We start from the raw sequence: 21739 nt of genomic DNA on the forward strand, positions 1-21739 counted from the left end.
CTTGGATTGGAACATTAGTTTTTATTTGCATTATCAAACCCTCAAAAAGCCTTTACGAATGAACCCAAATTGAGAGTTTTGGGGGTTTGGGATAGCAATATAATGTTCTGAGTAGGATTTGGTGTTTGATGCGTTTCTGCTGCGACTGGCTGATACAGAGTTGGTCGTAGCAGAATTTTTGTTTTTATTCAGTCTTAGAGCTATTTGAATCATTTGCGGAGCCTTGGTTATATCGTTATAAAAATTAGAGTGTATATGAACTGCGGGCATGTCTGAGGCAGCCGAGGTTTGTCTGCATAGGATCCATTGCCCGACGACTCAGCAGCTCCCCCTCGTTCGATTCCTGTGGACTACCTAATAAATGCAGTAGACATCTGCTAATCGGGTTGCTCCTCGTAATGAATGATGTGACGTGATCTTGCTCGTGAAGGTAATGAAGTGATCCGTGAAGCTTGTAAATGGAGTCCTGAACTAGTCGATGCTGCTTCTGAGGTATGGAAGTAGATCAAATTTGAATCCTGAAGTTCAGTAAGTATCCATAACCAAAAAAAATTGTGTTTACTAATTTGAAATTTTGATTTTTCTTGTTTTGAAATTTTATCAATACTGTAAAATCATAAATGAAAATTGCAGAATTTGAAAATTGATATATCAATACTGTAAAATCATAAATGAAAAGTGCAGAATTTGAAAATTGATAATTCTGCACGGAAAAACTCATAAATGAAAATTAATGAAAATTGATAATTGATTTCACAAGCAGAACTTCCAAAAGAAAAAGCAGACCTCAGGGCAGTGCCACAATCCGCCATGGGTTAATATCCTGCCAAAATGCTACATGGGACTCAAACGCCTCAGCAGAAATGTGAAGTCAGATTTCTGCTGAAGCCAACGGAGACGGGGCAGAGGAGACCAGGTTGATCGATAATGCTGATAATTTGCTGATAATCCGTCCCTTCCTTTTATGTCATAAGATCATTCCTTTGTCAGTGAATCCTTTTGGGATCCCCTACTAACCTTTTTGGTGTCAGTCCCTATCCTATCATGGATTTTCTCACTGACCAATCTGCTGAGTCAGCCATGGTTCGTGCTACTATGGATGCTGAAGTATCACGTGCCAGACATGCTCCTCAGTCTGATTGGATGAATTCGCTGGAAGCTGACATCATTCTTCCCTCTCTATCTCAGTTGCCCACGCAGGATGATGACTTGGCATCTCGGCTGCCTCCTAAACATCTTCGACCTGTTAAAACCTCTCCACCCCCCTCGGCCATTAACCTAGATGGCCCTCTTTTAACAGACAGAATTGTAAGCTTACAGAAGAGGGCGCTCATTGGGAGATGGTTCTTCCCGACTATGGAGGATTCGCAAATTCGATCATGGATTGCTGCCAGGTGGGCTCCTCTTCTGGGATACTCCCCTACCATTGTTCGCCTCATGAACAACTGGTATAGTTTTCATTTTCTCCGGATCCATGACCTGGAAATCATCTTTTCGAAACCCTGGGTGAAAGAGAGGAGTTTTTTAGCTCTGCACAGATGGTTTATTGGATTTAATCCGCTTCATTGCACGCCCCAGAATAATTACATCTGGCTTAAATTGCCTGGCTTGCCTCTCGAATTGTGGACCAAGGAATCTATGGAAAAGATAGGAAATGCTATCGGGCGATTCATATATGTCGACCCGCGATGTATTGGTGCTAAAGACAAGCGGGTCGCCTGGATTCTCATTGAAAAAGAATTCAGGGGAGGTTTTCCTGAGACTATTGATCTTACTTGGGAGCTGTCCAAAATTCAACAACGGTTAGACTACTGGGGCGTGCCTTTCAGGTGTTCCATCTGTCATAAAACTGGCCACCTTTTTTCAAATTGTCCACGTCGCCCGAGTGCCAAACTGAAGAAGAAGGCTGTATATATTCCCTCCTCAAAGCATGACAGAGATACTTCGGCCTTTGATGGGCCTTTCCCCTCAGAGATTTATCGGGCTCCTGTCTTATCCAACGCCGCTCCTCAATCACTGATGGGTCGCTCCCTTGACCGATCTGCCAGCCTCCCTCATTCTCGATCTGTCTCTGTGGAACCTTCTAAACGTAATTCTAATTTGTCTGCTGATCGACCGAGATCTTCCACTGTTTCAAAGTCTCCTTCTCAACTGCCTTGTGACTTCTCTTATATTTCTCCGCCGCTGCTCGAATTGGATCCGGACCCTGAAATTCCCCTCCCCCCAGCATCATCTAAACCCCCTGGTTCCGATCATGCGGCTGGCCGCATATACATTTCATCGTCGCCCCAATCCCCCCCTCCCACTCTCATTCTATCCCTGGACGCACATCTCTACCTTCGCCTATCCCCCCTTTCCATAATCAGGTTCCTGATCACAAAGGAAAGGCACCTCTCATCCCTATTTCCCCCCCTCCTTCCCCTCGAACCTCTCCTCTTAATTCTCTTGACCAGGACATTGATCTCCTCCTCAAAAGAACGTCATTAAATCTTCAGCCTTTAACTGTTCACCGACCTTCTCCTTCCCCCTCGCCCCACATTAACCCCACATTTGCGAGGAACATCACTGTCCGCCGCAAAGAGAAGCATGGCAGCAGGGATTTCCGGGGTCGAAAAGGTAGAAGGCTCTCGCCATCCAGGGATCTTTCCCTCATTGATATCCCTGTGACTGAAATTGTTGATGGAGTTTTTTTGAAAATGGGCCTCTTAGAGCTTGCCGGCCTCATGAAGCTCCCAAATGATCAGCATTCTGTCCATGAACATTCAGGGCCTTGGAGCTAATCACAAATTTCTGGCCCTTAAACATCTTTTTGTCTCTTCGAATTCTAAGATGCTTCTTATTTAGGAAACCATGCATGAAAGCTCTCTATCCATCTCATACTTCAGGAGGATGCTTCCGTCTTGGCATATGGTCACTACAAATGTTGTGGGCATGTCTGGTGGACTTGCTGTTTTGTGGGACCCCAAGTGGATTTCTACCGCTGCTTTTCAATGCTTTGCTGGCATTCTCATTTTGGCTCATGAACATTCGGGGCCTTGGAGCTGATCACAAATTTCTGGCCCTTAAACATCTTTTTGTCTCTTCGAATTCTAAGATGCTTCTTATTCAGGAAACCATGCATGAAAGCTCTCAATCCATCTCATACTTCAGGAGGATGCTTCCGTCTTGGCATATGGTCGCTACAAATGCTGTGGGCATGTCTGGTGGACTCGCTGTTTTGTGGGACCCCAAGTGGATTTCTGCCGCTGCTTTTCAATGCTTTGCTGGCATTCTTATTCTGGCTCATTTCCGAGGATCCACAGATCCCTTCCACATTTTAAATATTTATGCTCCTTATAAAAATCGTTTCCCTTTCTGGAATAATCTGCTTTCTTCTGAACTACTTGATATAGACTCTTTGATAATTGGTGGAGATTTTAACTGCACACTTTGTAATGACGAAATATGGGGCAATGGCAGAAAATCTGATCCTATAGGAAGGTACATCCGGGAATCTATTATTCAAAATGATTTCATTGATGTCCTGCCTGTTGTTCAGGGTCCTGTTAGAGTCGATCTAGTAGCCCTCCATCAGCGATCAAAGCTCTTTGCATGTGCATAAGTAGGTGTCTCATCAGTGTCATCTTATTGCATTCCATTAGGCATGCCATAACCTTGATGGAGGAGCTGGTGTCTTTATTCCCCTCTTGGCACTGCTGGATCAAGTTGTTTCAGTCATTAAACTTTTTCAAGGTTACTTGTCTTGTCTTGAGGTCAAAATTCTAGGTCTAGGGTTTAGGTCCAATTTGTCTTCAAGGTCATGTCTCTAAAATTCAATATATGCCCAACAGGCCAGAGGGATGATTATCAAAGTGTTTCTTTAAAAGATTTCATCTTGTACAGCTAATTTTTTTACCTTGGATTTAAAAACCCTGTTTTTAAAGCCAAGGTCATTTCTCAAAATTTTGTAAAAATTGTAAAAATTCAAATTTTTCGAAAGACAGCATGCAGCCCTGGTCCCCTTTGCCAAGACTCTTCAGAAGCTATCCCTGCAAAAATTTTCAAGGAAAAACATCAATTCAACCAATTTCAGGACAAAAAGAAACCATAAAGTCAATAGCATTCAAATTTTGAAAAAGTGTCATGATAAACATTAGAAAGACGGTTTTGAAATGAAATCAATTTAAAACAAGAATATAAAACCTCTCTCTCCCTCCATTAGTCTTCATTGTGCCTCAAAGCAATAGAGAGAATTGTGCTGGAGCGAATTTGGGCGAAATTGTGAAGCCTGAGTGTGCGCGACCCGTCGAGACTGGCGCGCGACCCGTCAGAGTGCCTTTGCCAGTGCAAAAATTACACAGGCGTGACCCATTGAGTGCGCGCGACCCGTTGGGCAGTGCACGCGACCCGTTGGGGTTTTCTCCACAGAAATTTGCCAGTGAACTGCCAAACGACCCCGGAATTTTTCAAAGCTTGCAGGTAGGCCTTCCATCATCAAGATTGTTATTTGCTAAAGCTTGTAAATAGCATGAGAATATTCTTAAAAAGCCATCATTTGCAAAATAAGGACTCCATGTGCATTTGTTTAAAAATGTCAAAGTGCTAGTGTTTGTTTTGTTGTTTTAAGGTCATCCTTTTCACTCCTATTTTTCCCTACATTTTCCTACATCCCATTGCTTACTCCCTTATCATTTTTCTTTAATTTCCCTCAAAAAATACTAAAAGCCCTGAAACCCTACCCCTATTCCTAAAAAATCAAGAATTAAACCCTGAACTCTACCTCCCATAACATCCTTGCAAATGAAATTGTATGATGATGTATATGTCATGATTCTTCCCCTTAACCCCCTATTTCACATATTTTTCCCAATTTCCCTTCAAAGTCTCCTTTCCCTAACATTTCCCTTGTGCTATTTGTCCCCTTGAAACAGCATCTCAAACAGTTAAAACAACAGATTTTAAAGCAGAAGCAGCAGTACATTTCAGCCACTTTGCTCCTGAAACCATGTCAGAAACCGAAACCGATTATGAGCAAAGTGATGACCATGAGTCAGCTTCAGAGTTTGAGGTACATAGGAGGCCTCACAGGGGTGGTAAGAGCGGTCACCATAAGAGAGAGGAGCCCACCTCTTTGACCGATTTGCAGGCTTGTCCAATTGCAGTCACATGTTTCCGTTATCTGTCATGTTATGAGTTTTGCGAGAGGATCTCTCAGATTCAGCATCACAGGGAGTTGGCTCGCTTGTTTGTTTTGCATTTGCATGATGGGCATGTGAACCTTGCAGGGGTGGATTTTACATTGACACCTGAGATGATTGCTCAAGCAACAGGGATACCAAATGTTGGAGAAGTGTGGAACAAGCGCAAAATATTGGACAGTTTTCAGTACGAGCCTTACATTAAACCTGCATTTATGAGACTTTTGACGGGTGTATTTCCTTTCAGATTTTTGAGGAATGAGTATGCTCCTTTGATGAGGCTTATCATGCGCTATTTCACCTGTGAGGGCAGATTTTCACGTGTGTATTCATACCATATTCGCTTGTTGATGCATTTCACACGGGTACGGATGATGAACCTCCCGGTTTTCTTGTGCCAGAATATTGAGAGGATGGTGCCCTTGATGCAGAGGAAAAGCCCAGCACAACAATATAGGAGCCTTTATCATTATGGCTTGATCCAGCTTGTGGTCATACATCAGTTGGCTCAGCATGGCATCCCATGGGAGGAGTTTATCTCTCGTGAGTTTTTCACAGCACCACCACCACATCCTAAGATTGTTCATGAGGAGGGAGGACCATCACAGCAGCATGATATCCCTGAGACTAGACATGTCAGCTCTCCTCCATTGGTCACTTACCAGAGAGGCCACAGGGCCTTATTTGCAGTAGCTCGGCGAGTATTTTCTCCACACCAGGTGGAAGGGGTCTCATCTTCTTCATCAGCACCACGAGTGTTATCTCCACATCAGGTGGAAGGGGCCTCGTCTCCGATAGCAGCACAAGTATCAGAGAGGGACAAACAGCCCAGGATTGATGAGGGGCCATCAGGTGTTCCGGACATAGAGGTTGTTTACCTTGATATTAGTTCTCCTAGCCTAGATTCAAAGGAAATCATTCAGCACCTAAGAGCTAAAAATGATTCATTGCAGCGAAGATTGGAAGGGGCACAATGGACGATCACATATTTAGAGCAGCGCAACAAGCAGTTGGAGGATGAGCACACTCTTGATGAGTTGCGGAGGATTCATGAGGACCGCAACTTGGCTCGAAAGAGACCCGGTGATTTGGTACCCGTTGAGCGAGAGGCTATGCTTCTCCAGGTCAATGCTCATTTGGAGAGGTTGTTGGCCAAGGCCAACCAGGATAAGGACTTGCTCAAGAACATGAAAAATCATTATTGGGCGTGGATGCAAGAATGAAAGTGCTCCAAAGACGGTTGGCCAAAGCACAAAAACAAAGGAAAAGGCCCGACCCCCTCCATATCTTCGCTGAGGCTTCTTTGAAGGAGCATGATACTAAATAACTCAACTTCAACACAAATTTCAAAAAATTTTGAGCATTTTCGGTCATTTGTGATTTTTCTGGCAAAAAACAGGTTTTCTTCACCAATGGGTCGCGCACCGCGCGCGAACCTTTCGTTTGGCAACTCCATTTTGGAAAAACTCAGCATTTCTGGATTTTTCATGGAACGTTACACTTGCTCAGCCATTACCAAGAAATTTCACCAAGTTTTGGGCCTCCAGAAAGTCAAAAAACAAGCAAAAATGACTTTCTGCCACATTTTTGACACACAGGAAGCAGTCTTGGGAGATTGCAATTTTGGAGGGGCAAATGACAACCAAATTTAGAAATTCCACTTGGGTTGGAAAGTAGACATCCAGACCTTTCCAAAAAGCCCACGTTTGCCTCATTTGGACACCTGGAAGTGCCTCAAAAGTGCCTCCAAAGGCGCACGACCCATCCAGGAATTGCGCGCGACCCATCAGGCAGTTTGCACAGGAATTCAACCTACAGCTCAGCAAAACGCAGTTTTGACTGGATTTGACTTTTTGGAGTTGATGTTCATCCTCCTTGTTGTAAATGATGTAATTTTATGATTTTTAGACACTTATTTATCTCTTCTAGAAGATTCATTCATAAGATAGGTAAAATTTAATGAATGAATTGGTTTCCTAGCTTATAGAGGCAAGTTGTTTTGATTGCCTAGTTTTCAGTGCTTAGTTTAGAACTGGTTGAAACAGCTCCTAGGATAGTGAAATCGACCCCTAGAGGCACGGAAAGATGTTAGATGGCCTATATTATGTACTTTCTTGCTCATTTTCATGGTTGGACTCTTGAGGGATAAGCTCTATTGTATTACTCATTGTATCTCTGCAATTTTTGGCAAAGGAAGACCAGGGTTTTGCAGTCCTTTTTGGGATTCTTGTGGTCACATGTATTGATGGTGTGTTTCTCTTTGTACTTGTAAGTGTGTTATGTGAATCATTTCCTTACTTTTCCTTCTGCAAATTAGGCAAATGAAGTGTTAAAGTAGAATTCATGACTGTCATGCTCTGCTTTTAAGTTTGCTTAATATCAATGTTTTCAACTGTTTAAGGGGAATTCAAGGTTATTGCTTGCTCTCCTTAACTCCTCACCGGTCATTCTCATCCATCCACCTCTATCAAAGGCATCAATACTGTCTCCTACCTTGCCCCAAAGAACCCCCTACAAAAACTGTGTCCAATCCCCGCACCCAAAATTGCCTTTCCCCAACTTTCCACCAAAATCTTAAAATTTCCAATTCAAACCTTTTTTATCAGTTTACTAGCCTAAAATCAGTGTTTCCTTATTGGTTATCTCACCCATTTAAGATCTTTACCGAGATAAACCGGAGAGAGCCCTCTCCTGCCCCGTAGGGTTAGCTACGAGGCTAAGTGGTTTGATGTTGCCTTGGAGTTTACCTTTTTCAGCCTGAGGTGAAATTCCAAGCGCTAACATATTGGCGACCATACTGGGGAGAAAAAACTTGTTTGTGGATTGATGTGTTTGTTTCATAAGTCTTAGACAGAGCCTGAAGTTATGCCAGGTAGCCTTCGAAACGCTTTTGCTTTGCATTAGCGGAAGTAGATAAACGCTGCTTCAGTCAATCTCCGTGAGCTTGTGAATACAACCACTTCAATTGTATTTCACCCAAGTTCATTTGTAAACTCTGAACTTTTGGATGATTAGTTAATAGTTTTCACAGGCTGATTGGTTATTTGTTCCTTGATTTCCAAACTGGCTTCCAATTCTGGTCGTATATTCAAATCTCATTCATGTCCAACTCTTTTTGAGTATCTTGAAGACATTGATTTTGACGAGAGTTTTGAGTTGTCTTTGTTCAAAACCAAATCTGAAAGTGCACTTGATTCTCTAGTTCCTAACCCTGATTTCGCAGCTGCTCTTGAAATTGAGAGACACAATAAATTGGTTGACAATTTCATCCTAAGATCTCTTCAGTTGGATATTCACGCTACCAATCTTGCCGAGTTCGTTGAAACTATATCTGGTCATATTGGATCTACTATCATGGCGCATGAGCAGTCCAATCCTCCTTTTATTTCTGTTTCTCCCATAATCACTTATCCCGCATCTACAGTTGGTTCGCCTTCTACATCCCATTGCCCCACTTGCTCTTCCCCAAAATTTGCATGATATGCCAGCCGATTATCAAAGTAAAATTCCCATGTTTGATGGCACTCCACAAAGTATCTCTGCTCAGCAACATATTGACAAATGACGACTTTCTTCGATCTATATAAGATAGATGAAGAAGATGTTACCATGCGATTGTTCGTGCAAACATTTGGAGGAGAAGTTAGAAAGTGGTTCAGAGGGTTGACAGCTAGAAGCATTCCCACCTTGGAAGCACTTCAGAACCAGTTTCTAGATCGATGGGAAATCAGAAAGGATCCACTTCAGATCAATGCTGAGTACAACAATCTCAAACGTAATCATGGTGAGTCAGTCCAAGACTACATTATCAGATTTAACACGGTTTGCAATGCTATTCCAAATGATTTGAGGCCATCTAGAAAATCAGCACTTCTCAAATTCCCGGATGGTTTTGATCCGGAGATGGCTTATTCATCGCGAGATAGAGATCCGCCTACCTTGGAGGATATGCAGAAAATTGCTGTTAGTGTTGAAGCGAATTTGAATGATAAAAGAGCAAGGATGAAGGCATAAAAGCGAGTCACAATCAAAGAGGAAGCTTCTACATCCAATCAGCTTCTCCGCAAGGTAGTAACGATGCTCGAAAATACTCATCTCAACAAGCCGAAACCGCAGATCCGTAATCCTAATTTCCGAGGTGCACAGCAGCCACAATATAGAATCAAGCAGCGAGAAACAAAGGCACAAGAGGCAGCAGTTCAGCAACAAATTAAACCTCCTTTTCAGCAGAATTTTGTTAGCCAAGAATCAGAGGATGAAGGTGATACGGTGGGAGAGGAAAATCACTTCTTCACTCCTGATGATCTGCCCACTTATGTTACAGAAGAAGAAGAATTGGTAAGTCACTCCATCTTCCCTCAGGATGAACATTATATCTTGTCAAATGATGCAGCACTTGAAGAAGAATCGGAAGAGTATCAAAGAGGGTACCTATATGCTTTATCCGCTCAACAGAGATAATTAAGAAACCGAGCTGTTCCCATAAATCCCATTCAGAAAAGGAAAGATACTTCAGCAAAGAATGATTCGGCTTCTCCACACACAAAAGGAAAAGACATAATTGATCCTTCAACAAGTCAATCATCATCAGCAAGCAAGATAGATCAGCCATCAAGCACACCGAGAGATAAAATTGAAAAAAGAGAGGTTCCGGCTAAAGAAGGTGAGAAGGTTTCAGTTTTCAGTTTGGAGAATGAAATTTCAAAGTTGAAAGTGTCCATTCCTTTAACGGAAATCATGAAGAACAACACTTACCGAGGCCAAATTTCCAAGATGCTGAATTTTGATCCAATGCTAGACACGGTGAATGTAGAAGATGATCAGCCGGAATTGATCTTTGGGCCAGCTTTAAATGGTGAGTCTCCCGAAAGTGATGTTCCTCCATTCTATATCAGTCTGCGATTGCATGAATATGTTTTACATAATGCCATGTTTGACTCGGGAGCTTCGCATAATTTGATGCCGAAAGCAATTATGGAAAAGCTAGGACTAGACATCACAAGGAAATATCATGATTTGTATTCGTTTGATTCCAGCCGGGTAAAATGTATTGGTTTGATCAAGGACTTGGTGGTGAGCTTAGATCAAATCCCAACAAAGAATGTTTTGATGGATGTGGTGGTGGCGGATATTCCTCCGCGATTCGGGATGTTGCTTTCTAGATCTTGGGGAGCAAAGCTCAAAGGTACACTTCAGCTCGATTTTTCCTATGCTACAATTCCGGTCTTTGGTCAGATGAGGAAGTTATATCGGGAACAAAAGATGAAATACATGATCACTAGTAAGGAAAAGCCAGTTAATCATCCTGTAAATTATGTACATACAGATTTAGAGTCATTTGTTTTGTTTGCGGAGAATTTTAATGAGATAGATAGTCAGTTAGTTCAAGCAGAAGATATACCAGACATTTCAGAAAATTTCAGAGAAATTTTGAGAAAGGAAAGTGAAGAAAGGTCCGCTGTCATGAAGCCAACAGCTGAGATCAATGGGCAGCAAACAGAAAATGCACAGACATCACATTTTCAGCACTTAGAAGACGATGAGGATGGTCTTTGGACCATGGATTTTGATGGCGCTGTGGGCAGCGATGGTGCTAGTATAGGTGTGTGGATTCGAAGCCCATTTTCTGTCCGAAACAAAGTCCCAAGCAAGGTACGAGTATGCTCTTACAAATTGGCATTTGATTGTTCAAACAATGAGGCGGAATATGAGGCTCTCATTGCTGGTCTGAAGATCCTTCGGAAGTTGAAGGCAAAGAAGATAGAAGTATATGGCGACTCCGAGTTGGTTATAAAGCAAGTGAAAGGTGAATTTCAGGCCAAACATCCTCGTATGCGAGCATATCGAAATGCTGTCCTAGATATCTTGAAACTGTTTTCTGAACATACTTTGACATGTGTGCCCCGTATCCAAAATGGTGTTGCGGATGCGTTGGCTAAGGCAGCAAGCAATCTAAAAATCCCCATGAATTCCAGTAATAAGTTTGAGATTTATGTGAAACATTGTCCTACAGTTCCAGATAATCAAAGATGTTGGCAAGTTTTCCAAGATGACGAAGAAATCAAGGATTTTCTGCAAGTTGAAGGTGATTTCAAAGACATCTCCATAGACACGGAAGCTGAAGGAGTAAATCAGATGGATGTGTTGCAGCTTAAGGACAATTTCATTCCTAAAGGCTTAATTCCTTTGGAAGAGTTGTTCAATCAAGATGATGTGGCCCGCAAACCCACCTTAAGGCCCACAGAACAAGGTGTCGAAGAAGTGAATCTCGGAACAGCTGAGAATCCAAAGATGGTGAAGCTATCAAAAGCATTGTCGCCCAAGGTAAAGAAAGAATATATCAGATTGTTGTCCTTGTTTTCTAATGTTTTTGCATGGGACTATTCAGATTTGAAAACTTATGACACAAGTATCATTCAGCACACCATTCCCATAAAGCCAAATCAAAAGCCTTTCCAACAAAAGTTGAGAAGAATTAATCCTAAGCTGCTTCCATTGATCGAGAAGGAAGTCAACAGGTTGTATAAGTTTGGAATCATAGTGCCAATCAGATTTTCCGACTGGATTTCCAACTTGGTGCCCGTGAGAAAGAAGATCGGCGACATTCGCTTGTGTATAGACTTCAGAAATCTCAATAAGGTGTTGCTAAAGGACAATTATCCGCTGCCCAAGATGGATCATATATTGCAGCGGGTAGTTGGCGCATCGAGGATGTCTCTACTTGATGGTTATTCCGGGTACAATCAGATTTTGGTGCATGAGGATGACCGCGACAAGACTGCATTCACAAATCCTTGGGGGACATTTCATTATGCCAAGATGCCATTTGGATTGAAAAACGCAGGTGCTACCTTTCAGCGGGCAATGGACATGGCCTTTGCTAATGAGAAAGATGTCTTTTTGGTCGTTTATCTTGATGATTTAACTGTGTTTTCTAAATCTGATGAAGAGCATTTGTATCATTTAACAACGGTGTTTCAAAAGTGTAGAAAATATGGTATCTCATTGAATCCGAAGAAGAGCCTTTTCGCTATGAGCGAAGGCAAGCTGTTGGGCCATATCATTTCTAAAGATGGCATTCACATAGATCCTGCATGTGTGGAAGCAATTCAGCAGTTAGAGCAGCCCCGAAAGAAGAAGGAGATTCAGTCCTTTAATGGCAAGTTGAATTTTCTGCGTCGCTTTATTCCCAATCTTGCCGAACATCTTAGAGAAATAACCAACATGCTCAAAAAGGACAGCCAGCTCAAATGGACCGAAGAGGCGGTAAAGTCTTTCAATTTGGTAAAGTTAATTTTATCTTCATCCCCAACTCTAATCAGCCCGGATTATACACAAGACTTTATTTTATTTTCATTTGCTTCAGAGCATACATTGGCAGCTGTGTTGATGCAAAAGAGAGATGGAGTTGAGAAGCCCATAGCTTTTTTCAGTCGTATCATAAGGGATGGAGCGCTGAAATATAATATCATTGAAAAACAAGCATTGGCACTGGTAAAAGCTCTGAAAGATTTCCGGGTGTACATACTGAATTCTCATATTTTGGCATATGTTCCCAACGCAGCTGTTAAGGATGTTTTGGTACAAGCGGAACCGGAAGGAAGAAGGGGTAAGTGGATCGCTGCACTATTAGAGTATGATGTGGAAATTAAGCCTACCAAGTTGATCAAGGGTCAAGGTCTTGCTAAGTTGATGGCTGAAACAAATCTCCATGTCCTAGACATCAATTTGATTGCTGCCTTATCCGATGAAGATGAAGAAAATTCAGCTCTACAGGTATCCGATATCTTTGTTTCCTCTCCTTGGTATGCTGATATTGTATATGTGCTTCAAAATTTGTCTGCACCCCCTGAGATGCCTCGAAACAAAGCTAGGACATTGAAATTAAAAGCTGCCAAATTTTGCATCATCAAATCTGCACTTTATTGGAAAGACCCTGGTGGCATATTGCTGAATTGTTTAGTCGAGGAAGAAGCTAAGAGAGCTGTTGAGGATTTTCACAAAGGTGACTGCGGGGGCCACTTGTTTTGGAAGACCATGGCTAATAAAATCCTAAGAGCGGGTTTCTATTGGCCTTCATTGTTTTCTGATGTATATAAAGTAGTTAAGAGTTGTCATGAATGTCAAATTTTTCAAGGAAAGCAGAAATTACACCCGTTACCTCTCAAGCCCATTGAAATCAGTGCACCATTTCAGTAATGGGGCTTGGATTTTATTGGCGAAATCCACCCAGCATCTTCGGGATAGCATCAATGGATATTGACCGCCACTGATTACTTCACGAAGTGGATTGAAGCCATTCTCACCCAGCAGGCCACGGACTCGGTAATTATTTCTTTCCTTGAGAATAACATATTGTCACGTTTCGGCTGTCCACATAAGTTGACTACAGATAATGCAGCAGCGTTTAAATCAAAGAAGATGATTGATTTTTGCTACAAATATAACATCAGCTTGGGGCATTCGACCGCCTACCATCCGCAAGGAAATGGGCTGGCCGAATCTTCGAATAAATATCTAGTAAACATCATAAAGAAATTGCTGGAAATCAATAAGAAGAGCTGGCACAAAAGGTTAGTAAATGCATTATGGGCTGATCGTGTAATTCAAAAGAAGTCAATTGGTATGTCACCCTTTGAACTGGTTTATGGGACAGATGCAGTGTTTCCTACTTCACTTAGTATTCTGGTAGCAAAGTTGCTTCAAGAAGCTGATGGTGAGGATGATCCTATGCAACGGCGGATTAGTCAAATGATTCATTTACAGCAGACACGAGAGGAAGTTCTTCAAAATTCCCTTAAGTTGCAAGAGCGCATAAAGAAAATCTATGACAGAAAAGCTAAACCGGATGATTTTCAGATAGATGATGTTGTTCTGAGATGGGATGCCCGAAATGAAGACAAAGGGAAACATGGAAAATTCGACAACTTGTGGAAAGGTCCCTACAAAATTGCAGCATACCGTGGTCCAAATGCCTTTCTTCTCAAAGAAATGAACGGTGAAGATTGTCTCGGTGGGTCGGTAAATGGCCGGCTGCTCAAAAGGTATCATGTTTGAGCATTTTCTGCTCTAGTCATTATCATTGTAATTACCATTTTACTTACGTTCTGCTGCAAGTGTGAACTGATCTTTCATCTTTAGTCTGGGGCCCGCGGTGAAGGCTATAATTCTTAAGATGGAGATTAGTTGGTGTGAGTTTTTCAGGTTGTTTTAATCAGTCCATCTTCTGCACAAAGTTGAGTTAGTTTGTGTCGAAGTTAGTTCGATTTTCAGTCAATTGTCAAAGTCATTAAAGTTGTCCAAATTTGGGTCACATGTGTAAATAATGACTCCATTGCCCAATGATTATAAATCATTGGTCTGCTCTCCCAGAGGTCTAAGGTTCTTGGTACCTCCAAGGAGCTACCATCCCCATTGGAGCCAATGTTAGAGTCGGTCTAGTAGCCCTCCATCAGCGATCAAAGCTCTTTGCATGTGCATAAGTAGGTGTCTCATCAGTGTCATCTTATTGCATTCCATTAGGCATGCCATAACCCTGATGGAGGAGCTGGTGTCTTTATTCCCCTCTTGGCACTGCTGGATCAAGTTGTTTCAGTCATTAAACTTTTTCAAGGTTACTTGTCTTGTCTTGAGGTCAAAATTCTAGGTCTAGGGTTTAGGTCCAATTTGTCTTCAAGGTCATGTCTCTAAAAGTCAATAAATGCCCAGCAGGCCAGAGGGATGATTATCAAAGTGTTTCTTTAAAAGATTTCATCTTGTACAGCTAATTTTTTTACCTTGGATTTAAAAACCCTGTTTTTAAAGCCAAGGTCATTTCTCAAAATTTTGTAAAAATTGTAAAAATTCAAATTTTTCGAAAGACAGCATGCAGCCCTGGTCCCCTTTGCCAAGACTCCTCAGAAGCTATCCCTGCAAAAATTTTCAAGGAAAAACATCAATTCAACCAATTTCAGGACAAAAAGAAACCATAAAGTCAATAGCATTCAAATTTTGAAAAAGTGTCATGATAAACATTAGAAAGAGGGTTTTGAAATGAAATCAATTTAAAACAAGAATATAAAACCTCTCTCTCCCTCCATTAGTCTTCATTGTGCCTCAAAGCAACAGAGAGAATTGTGTTGGAGCGAATTTGGGCGAAATTGTGAAGCCTGAGTGCGCGCGACCCGTCGAGACTGGCGCACGACCCGTCAGGCGAGCGCGACCCGTCAGAGTGCCTTTGCCAGTGCAAAAATTACACGGGCGCGACCCATTGAGTGCGCACGACCCGTTGGGCAGTGCACGCGACCCGTTGGGGTTTTCTCCACAGAAATTTGCCAGTGAATTGCCAAACGACCCCAGAATTTTTCAAAGCTTGCAGGTAGGCCTTCCATCATCAAGATTGTTATTTGCTAAAGCTTGTAAATAGCATGAGAATATTCTTAAAAAGCCATCATTTGCAAAATAAGGACTCCATGTGCATTTGTTTAAAAATGTCAAAGTGCTAGTGTTTGTTTTGTTGTTTTAAGGTCATCCTTTTCACTCCTATTTTTCCCTACATTTTCCTACATCCCATTTCTTACTCCCTTATCATTTTTCTTTAATTTCCCTACCAAAAATACTAAAAGCCCTGAAACCCTACCCCTATTCTTAAAAAATCAAGAATTAAACCCTGAACTCTACCTCCCATAACATCCTTGCAAATGAAATTGTATGATGATGTATATGTCATGATTCTTCCCCTTAACCCCCTATTTCACATATTTTTCCCAATTTCCCTTCAAAGTCTCCCTTCCCTAACATTTCCCTTGTGCTATTTGTCCCCTTGAAATAGCATCTCAAACAGTTAAAACAACAGATTTTAAAGCAGAAGCAGCAGTACATTTCAGCCACTTTGCTCCTGAAACCATGTCAGAAACTGAAACTGATTATGAGCAAAGTGATGACCATGAGTCAGCTTCAGAGTTTGAGGTACATAGGAGGCCTCACAAGGGTGGTAAGAGCGGTCACCATAAGAGAGAGGAGCCCACCTCTTTGACCGATTTGCAGGCTTGTCCAATTGCAGTCACATGTTTCCGTTATCTGTCATGTTATGAGTTTTGCGAGAGGATCTCTCAGATTCAGCATCACAGGGAGTTGGCTCGCTTGTTTGTTTTGCATTTGCATGATGGGCATGTGAACCTTGCAGGGGTGGATTTTACATTGACACATGAGATGATTGCTCAAGCAACAGGGATACCAAATGTTGGAGAAGTGTGGAACAAGCGCAAAATATTGGACAGTTTTCAGTACGAGCCTTACATTAAACCTGCATTTATGAGACTTTTGACGGGTGTATTTCCTTTCAGATTTTTGAGGAATGAGTATGCTCCTTTGATGAGGCTTATCAGGTGCTATTTCACCTGTGAGGGTAGATTTTCACGTGTGTATTCATACCATATTCGCTTGTTGATGCATTTCACACGGGTACAGATGATGAACCTCCTGGTTTTCTTGTGCCAAAATATTGAGAGGATGGTGCCCTTGATGCAGAAGAAAAGCCCAGCACAACAATATAGGAGCCTTTATCATTATGGCTTGATCCAGCTTGTGGTCATACATCAGTTGGCTCAGCATGGCATCCCATGGGAGGAGTTTATCTCTCGTGAGTTTTTCACAGCACCACCACCACATCCTGAGATTGTTCATGAGGAGGGAGGACCATCACAGTAGCATGATATCCCTGAGACTAGACATGTCATCTCTCCTCCATTGGTCACTTACCAGAGAGGCCACAGGGCCTTATTTGCAGTAGCTCGGCGAGTATTTTCGCCACACCAAGTGGAAGGGGTATCGCCTTCTTCATCAGCACCACGAGTGTTATCTCCACATCAGGTGGAAGGGGCCTCGTCTCCGACAGCATCACAGGTATCAGAGAGGGACAAACAACCCAGGATTGATGAGGGGCCATCAGGTGTTCCGGACATAGAGGTTGTTGACCTTGATATTAGTTCTCCTAGCCTATAGTCAAAGGAAATCATTCAACACCTAAGAGCTGAAAATGATTCATTGCATCGAAGATTGGAAGGGGCACAATGGACGATCACATATTTAGAGCAGCGCAACAAGCAGTTGGAGGATGAGCACACTCTTGATGAGTTGCGGAGGATTCATGAGGACCGCAACTTGGCTCGAAAGAGACCCGCCGATTTGGTACCCGTTGAGCGAGAGGCTATGCTTCTCCAGGTCAATGCTCATTTGGAGAGGTTGCTGGCCAAGGCCAACCATGATAAGGACTTGCTTAGGAACATGAAAAATCATTATTGGGCGCGGATGCACGTATGCAAGGCAAGAATGAAAGTGCTCCAAAGACGGTTGGCCAAAGCACAAAAACGAAGGAAAAGGCCCGACCCCCTCCATATCTTTGCTGAGGCTTCTTTGAAGGAGCATGATACTAAATAACTCAACTTCAACACAAATTTAAAATTTTTTTGAGTATTTTGGGTCATTTGTGATTTTTCTGGCAAAAAACAGGTTTTCTTCACCGGCACGCGACCCTTTCGTTTGGCAACTCCATTTTGGAAAAACTCAGCATTTCTGGATTTGTCATGGAAAGTTACACTTTCTCAGCCATTACCAAGAAATTTCACTAAGTTTTGGGCCTCCAGAAAGTCAAAAAACAAGCAAAAAATGACTTTCTGCCACATTTTTGACACACAGGAAGCAGTCTTGGGAGATTGCAATTGTGGAGGGGCAAATGACAACCAAATTCAGAAATTCTACTTGGGTTGGAAAGTAGACATCCAGACCTTTCCAACAAGCCCACTTTTTCCTCATTTGGACACCTAGAAGTGCCTCCAAAGGCGCGCGACCCATCCAGGAATTGCGCGCGACCCATCAGGCAGTTTGCACAGGAATTCAACCTACAGCTCAACAAAACGCAGTTTTGACTGGATTTGACTTTTTGGAGTTGATGTTCATCCTCCTTGTTGTAAATGATGTAATTTTATGATGTTTAGACACTTATTTATCTCTTCTAGAAGATTCATTCATAAGATAGGTAAAATTTAATGAATGAATTGGTTTCCTAGCTTATAGAGGCAAGTTGTTTTGATTGCCTAGTTTTCAGTGCTTAGTTTAGAATTGGTTGAAACAGCTCCTAGGATAGTGAGATCTACCCCTAGAGGCACGGAAAGATGTTAGATGGCCTATATTATGTACTTTCTTGCTCATTTTCATGGTTGGACTCTTGAGGGATAAGCTCTATTGTATTACTCATTGTATCTCTGCAATTTTTGGCAAAGGAAGACCAGGGTTTTGCAGTCCTTTTTGGGATTCTTGTGGTCACATGCATTGATGGTGTGTTTCTCTTTGTACTTGTAAGTGTGTTATGTGAATCATTTCCTTACTTTTCCTTCTGCAAATTAGGCAAATGAAGTGTTAAAGTAGAATTCATGACTGTCATGCTCTGCTTTTAAGTTTGCTTAATATCAATGTTTTCAACTGTTTAAGGGGAATTCAAGGTTATTGCTTTCTCTCCTTAACTCCTCACCGGTCATTCTCATCCATCCACCTCTATCAAAGGCATCAATACTGTCTCCTACCTTGCCCCAAAGAACCCCCTGCAAAAACTGTGTCCAATCCCCGCACCCAAAATTGCCTTTCCCCAACTTTCCACCAAAATCTTAAAATTTCCAATTCAAACCTTTTTTATCAGTTTACTAGCCTAAAATCAGTGTTTCCTTATTGGTTATCTCACCAATTGAAGATCTTTACTGAGATAAACCGGAGAGAGCCCTCTCCTGCCCCGTAGGGCTAGCTACGAGGCTAAGTGGTTTGATGTTGCCTTGGAGTTTACCTTTTTCAGCCTGAGGTGAAATTCCAAGTGCTAACAGGTCCAACCTGGGACAATGGAAGATCGAGCAGCGCCTACCTGGCGAAGAGAATAGACAGATTTATTTTCCATGAGCGACTGATAGAAAAATATGGGCCTCCAACCATGAACATCATTCCGTGCCGATCATCATCTCATTACATTTCAATGGAAAAATGCTGGACAAAGATATGGATATCCCTTCAAGTTCAATTTTACATGGCTCGCTGATGAAGATTTCAATAAATTTATAAATGATACTTGGAAGCAATATCCCAAGCTGGTTAACGGCCCTACTCAGCATTTCATTGATCGACTGCAATCCCTTCGAAGGGAGGTTAAAAAATGGCAAAAGGAGAAAGCGGCTTCCAGTAAAAAGGAGCTAAAGAACATATGCAAGGAATTAGAACACTTATCTGTCCTTCTTAAAAATTCTCACATGCCGTCCTCCATCAGAATCCGAATTTGGGTCTTAGAAAAAAGAAAACAAAAGATTTTAGAAGAAGAAGAAGCATCGTGGAGGCTCAAAAGTCGCGCATTATGGCTCAGGGAGGGTGATCAAAATACCAAGTTCTTTCACAGGTATGCTAATAAGAGAAGGGAGACTAATGCTATCTGGGAGATCAAGGATGAGCACGGTAATTCTCACTCCACACAGGAAGCCATCTCTAGAGAGGCTGTAAAATTTTTCAAAATGGCATACAGTGAGGATTCCATCTGCGATTTTGAGGATATTCTATGGGGAATAGACCCATACCCCACTATGTTTGATGAAGGCCTGAACAATGCTCTTATTGCTGAAGTTTCTGAAGAAGAATTATTGGCAACAATGAAAACATTCCAGAAAGATAAGTGCCCCGGTCCGGATGGGTGGACCATCGACTTCTTCATCCACTTCTTTGAATTATTCAAGGAAGATATCCTCAAGATGGTCGAGGATTCGAGAACTCAAGGCTTCATCAGTTAGAAGATCTCCTCTACATATATCGCCCTTATTCCAAAGAAAAAGCTCTCATCCACATTTTCAGATTATCGGCCCATCTCATTATGCAATGTATTATACAAGATCATATCTAAGATTATTGCTATTCGTATCAGGAACACTCTATCTCTTCATCTGTCCACAGAGCAACACGGCTTTCTCAAAGACAGAAACATCTCTGAAGCGGTGGCTCTCACCCAAGAATGCTTACATTCTATGCACAACAGGAATATAGATGCGGCTCTTTTGAAAATCGACCTAAAAAAGGCATACGATTGTGTGAGCTGGGGCTTTATAAGATGCCTTCTGGCTAGGATCGGCCTAGATGTCAGATGTACTCGATGGATCATGGCTTGTGTGGTGGATGTAAATTTCGTTGTCCTCATAAACGGTGCCCCTACTCCTTTTTTCAAAGCGGCCAGGGGATTACGTCAGGGCTGCTCCCTATCTCCACTTATCTTCATCCTTGTCATGGAATCTCTGAGCTTACACATAAAGATCGTGGTTCAACAAGAGAGATTCAAGCCTCTTCCCATAAGCAAGCATAATTTCATGTCACACTCACTTTTTGTCGATGATATCCTTCTGTCAGCCATTCTGTGCAGATCTACATGGTTGTGTATCTTTGAAATCTTAGAGAGATTCCAAAAAGCCACCGGCATGCATATCAACGATTTAAAATCTTCTTTCCATGTCACTGATGAAAATGGTGATACTATCACTTTTATTACAGATCTTTTCCATATCAAAGCATTTCCTATTAAGAAGGGTTTCAAATATCTTGGTTTCTATTTGAAACCTGTGAGTTATAGAGTGGCTGACTGGTCGTGGATTCTGGATCGGTTCTACAACAAAATTTCTACTTGGGAATATAGATGCTTATCAATTGGAGGTCGCGCCATCCTTACCCAATCCGTGCTGGTACAAATCATGGTTTATTGGGCCCTCCTTTTCTATATCCCACCAGCTATTATTAACAGTTTAAACAGAATGATAGCCAATTTCATTTGGGGTGGACAGAAAGAGAAGATTAAATTTCATCTCAGCAAGCTTTCGAAGCTGTCTCGGCCAAAAAACATGGGGGGTTGGGGCATATTGGATTTACACTCCTTCAGAAGAGCGCTTCTATGCAAATCAATGTGGAATGCGATTATGGGAGAGTCCAACTGGAGCAAATCTATCAGAGCTAAGTACATGGACGACCTTGACATAACATATTGGTTCAGACAACGCTCCATTGGGTCCGCCAACGGCTCATACATTTGGAGAGGTTTTAAAAAATTGGAGCCTTTTTTCAGAAAAAATTTGATATGGAAATTCCAAACAGGATCCAGCATTATTATTGGTTTTGATGAGTTCGCAGGTGCGGGTGAATCGATCCACATCTCCCATCATCTCCTGAGATATCTACATAGCAGGGGATATTTCTTCTGGGCCAGTGTTATTAAAAAATGGGACGGTGCCATCCCAATCTGGAAATCTGCTTCTGATATGCAATTGACAGGTGTTCTCGCAGCCCAATGGAACGCCATCACCCTTTCCCTTCAATCGCGTGGTCTATATCGTTCGTTGGACAGGGATTGCATCATTTGGAAAGGTCTCGGCGACACTTCGGTTGTTCGTGCTAGGCATATATATCTCCAGATTTTACAAACAGAATTCGATACACCTGATCATATCTTTCTGCCTACGTTCTGGAAATCAGGATGCCCTTTAAAAATCAATATATTTGCCTGGCTGGTTTTTCATAAC

The 21739-nt window shown here is 42.0% G+C and overlaps 1 protein-coding gene across 1 annotated transcript; it reads left to right on the forward strand.

Annotated features, from left to right (window-relative positions):
• The first annotated feature begins 1044 nt into the window (after positions 1–1044).
• Positions 1045–19972, forward strand: LOC149241812 (uncharacterized). The gene is made up of 3 exons (XM_089370661.1): positions 1045–2366; positions 2845–3480; positions 19195–19972. Exons 1-3 carry the CDS (start codon positions 1045–1047, stop codon positions 19970–19972), a joined length of 2736 nt encoding a protein of 911 aa, XP_089226787.1.
• Positions 19973–21739: the final 1767 nt, after the last annotated feature.

This window comes from Pinus tabuliformis, chromosome 8 (genome assembly GCF_031772625.1).
Source record: "Pinus tabuliformis cultivar Carrire ecotype Pingquan chromosome 8, CPIR1, whole genome shotgun sequence".
Lineage (NCBI taxonomy): Eukaryota > Viridiplantae > Streptophyta > Pinopsida > Pinales > Pinaceae > Pinus > Pinus tabuliformis.

Excerpts from the sequence above, each read along its gene's own strand:
- LOC149241812 (XM_089370661.1), top strand. The coding sequence starts at position 1,045 with ATGGATTTTCTCACTGACCAATCTGCTGAGTCAGCCATGGTTCGTGCT. Across the intron at positions 2,367-2,844 it reads TCCCCCCTTTCCATAATCAG|GAAACCATGCATGAAAGCTC; the intron begins GTTCCTGATCAC and ends CTTCTTATTTAG. Across the intron at positions 3,481-19,194 it reads AAATCTGATCCTATAGGAAG|ATATGGATATCCCTTCAAGT; the intron begins GTACATCCGGGA and ends TGCTGGACAAAG.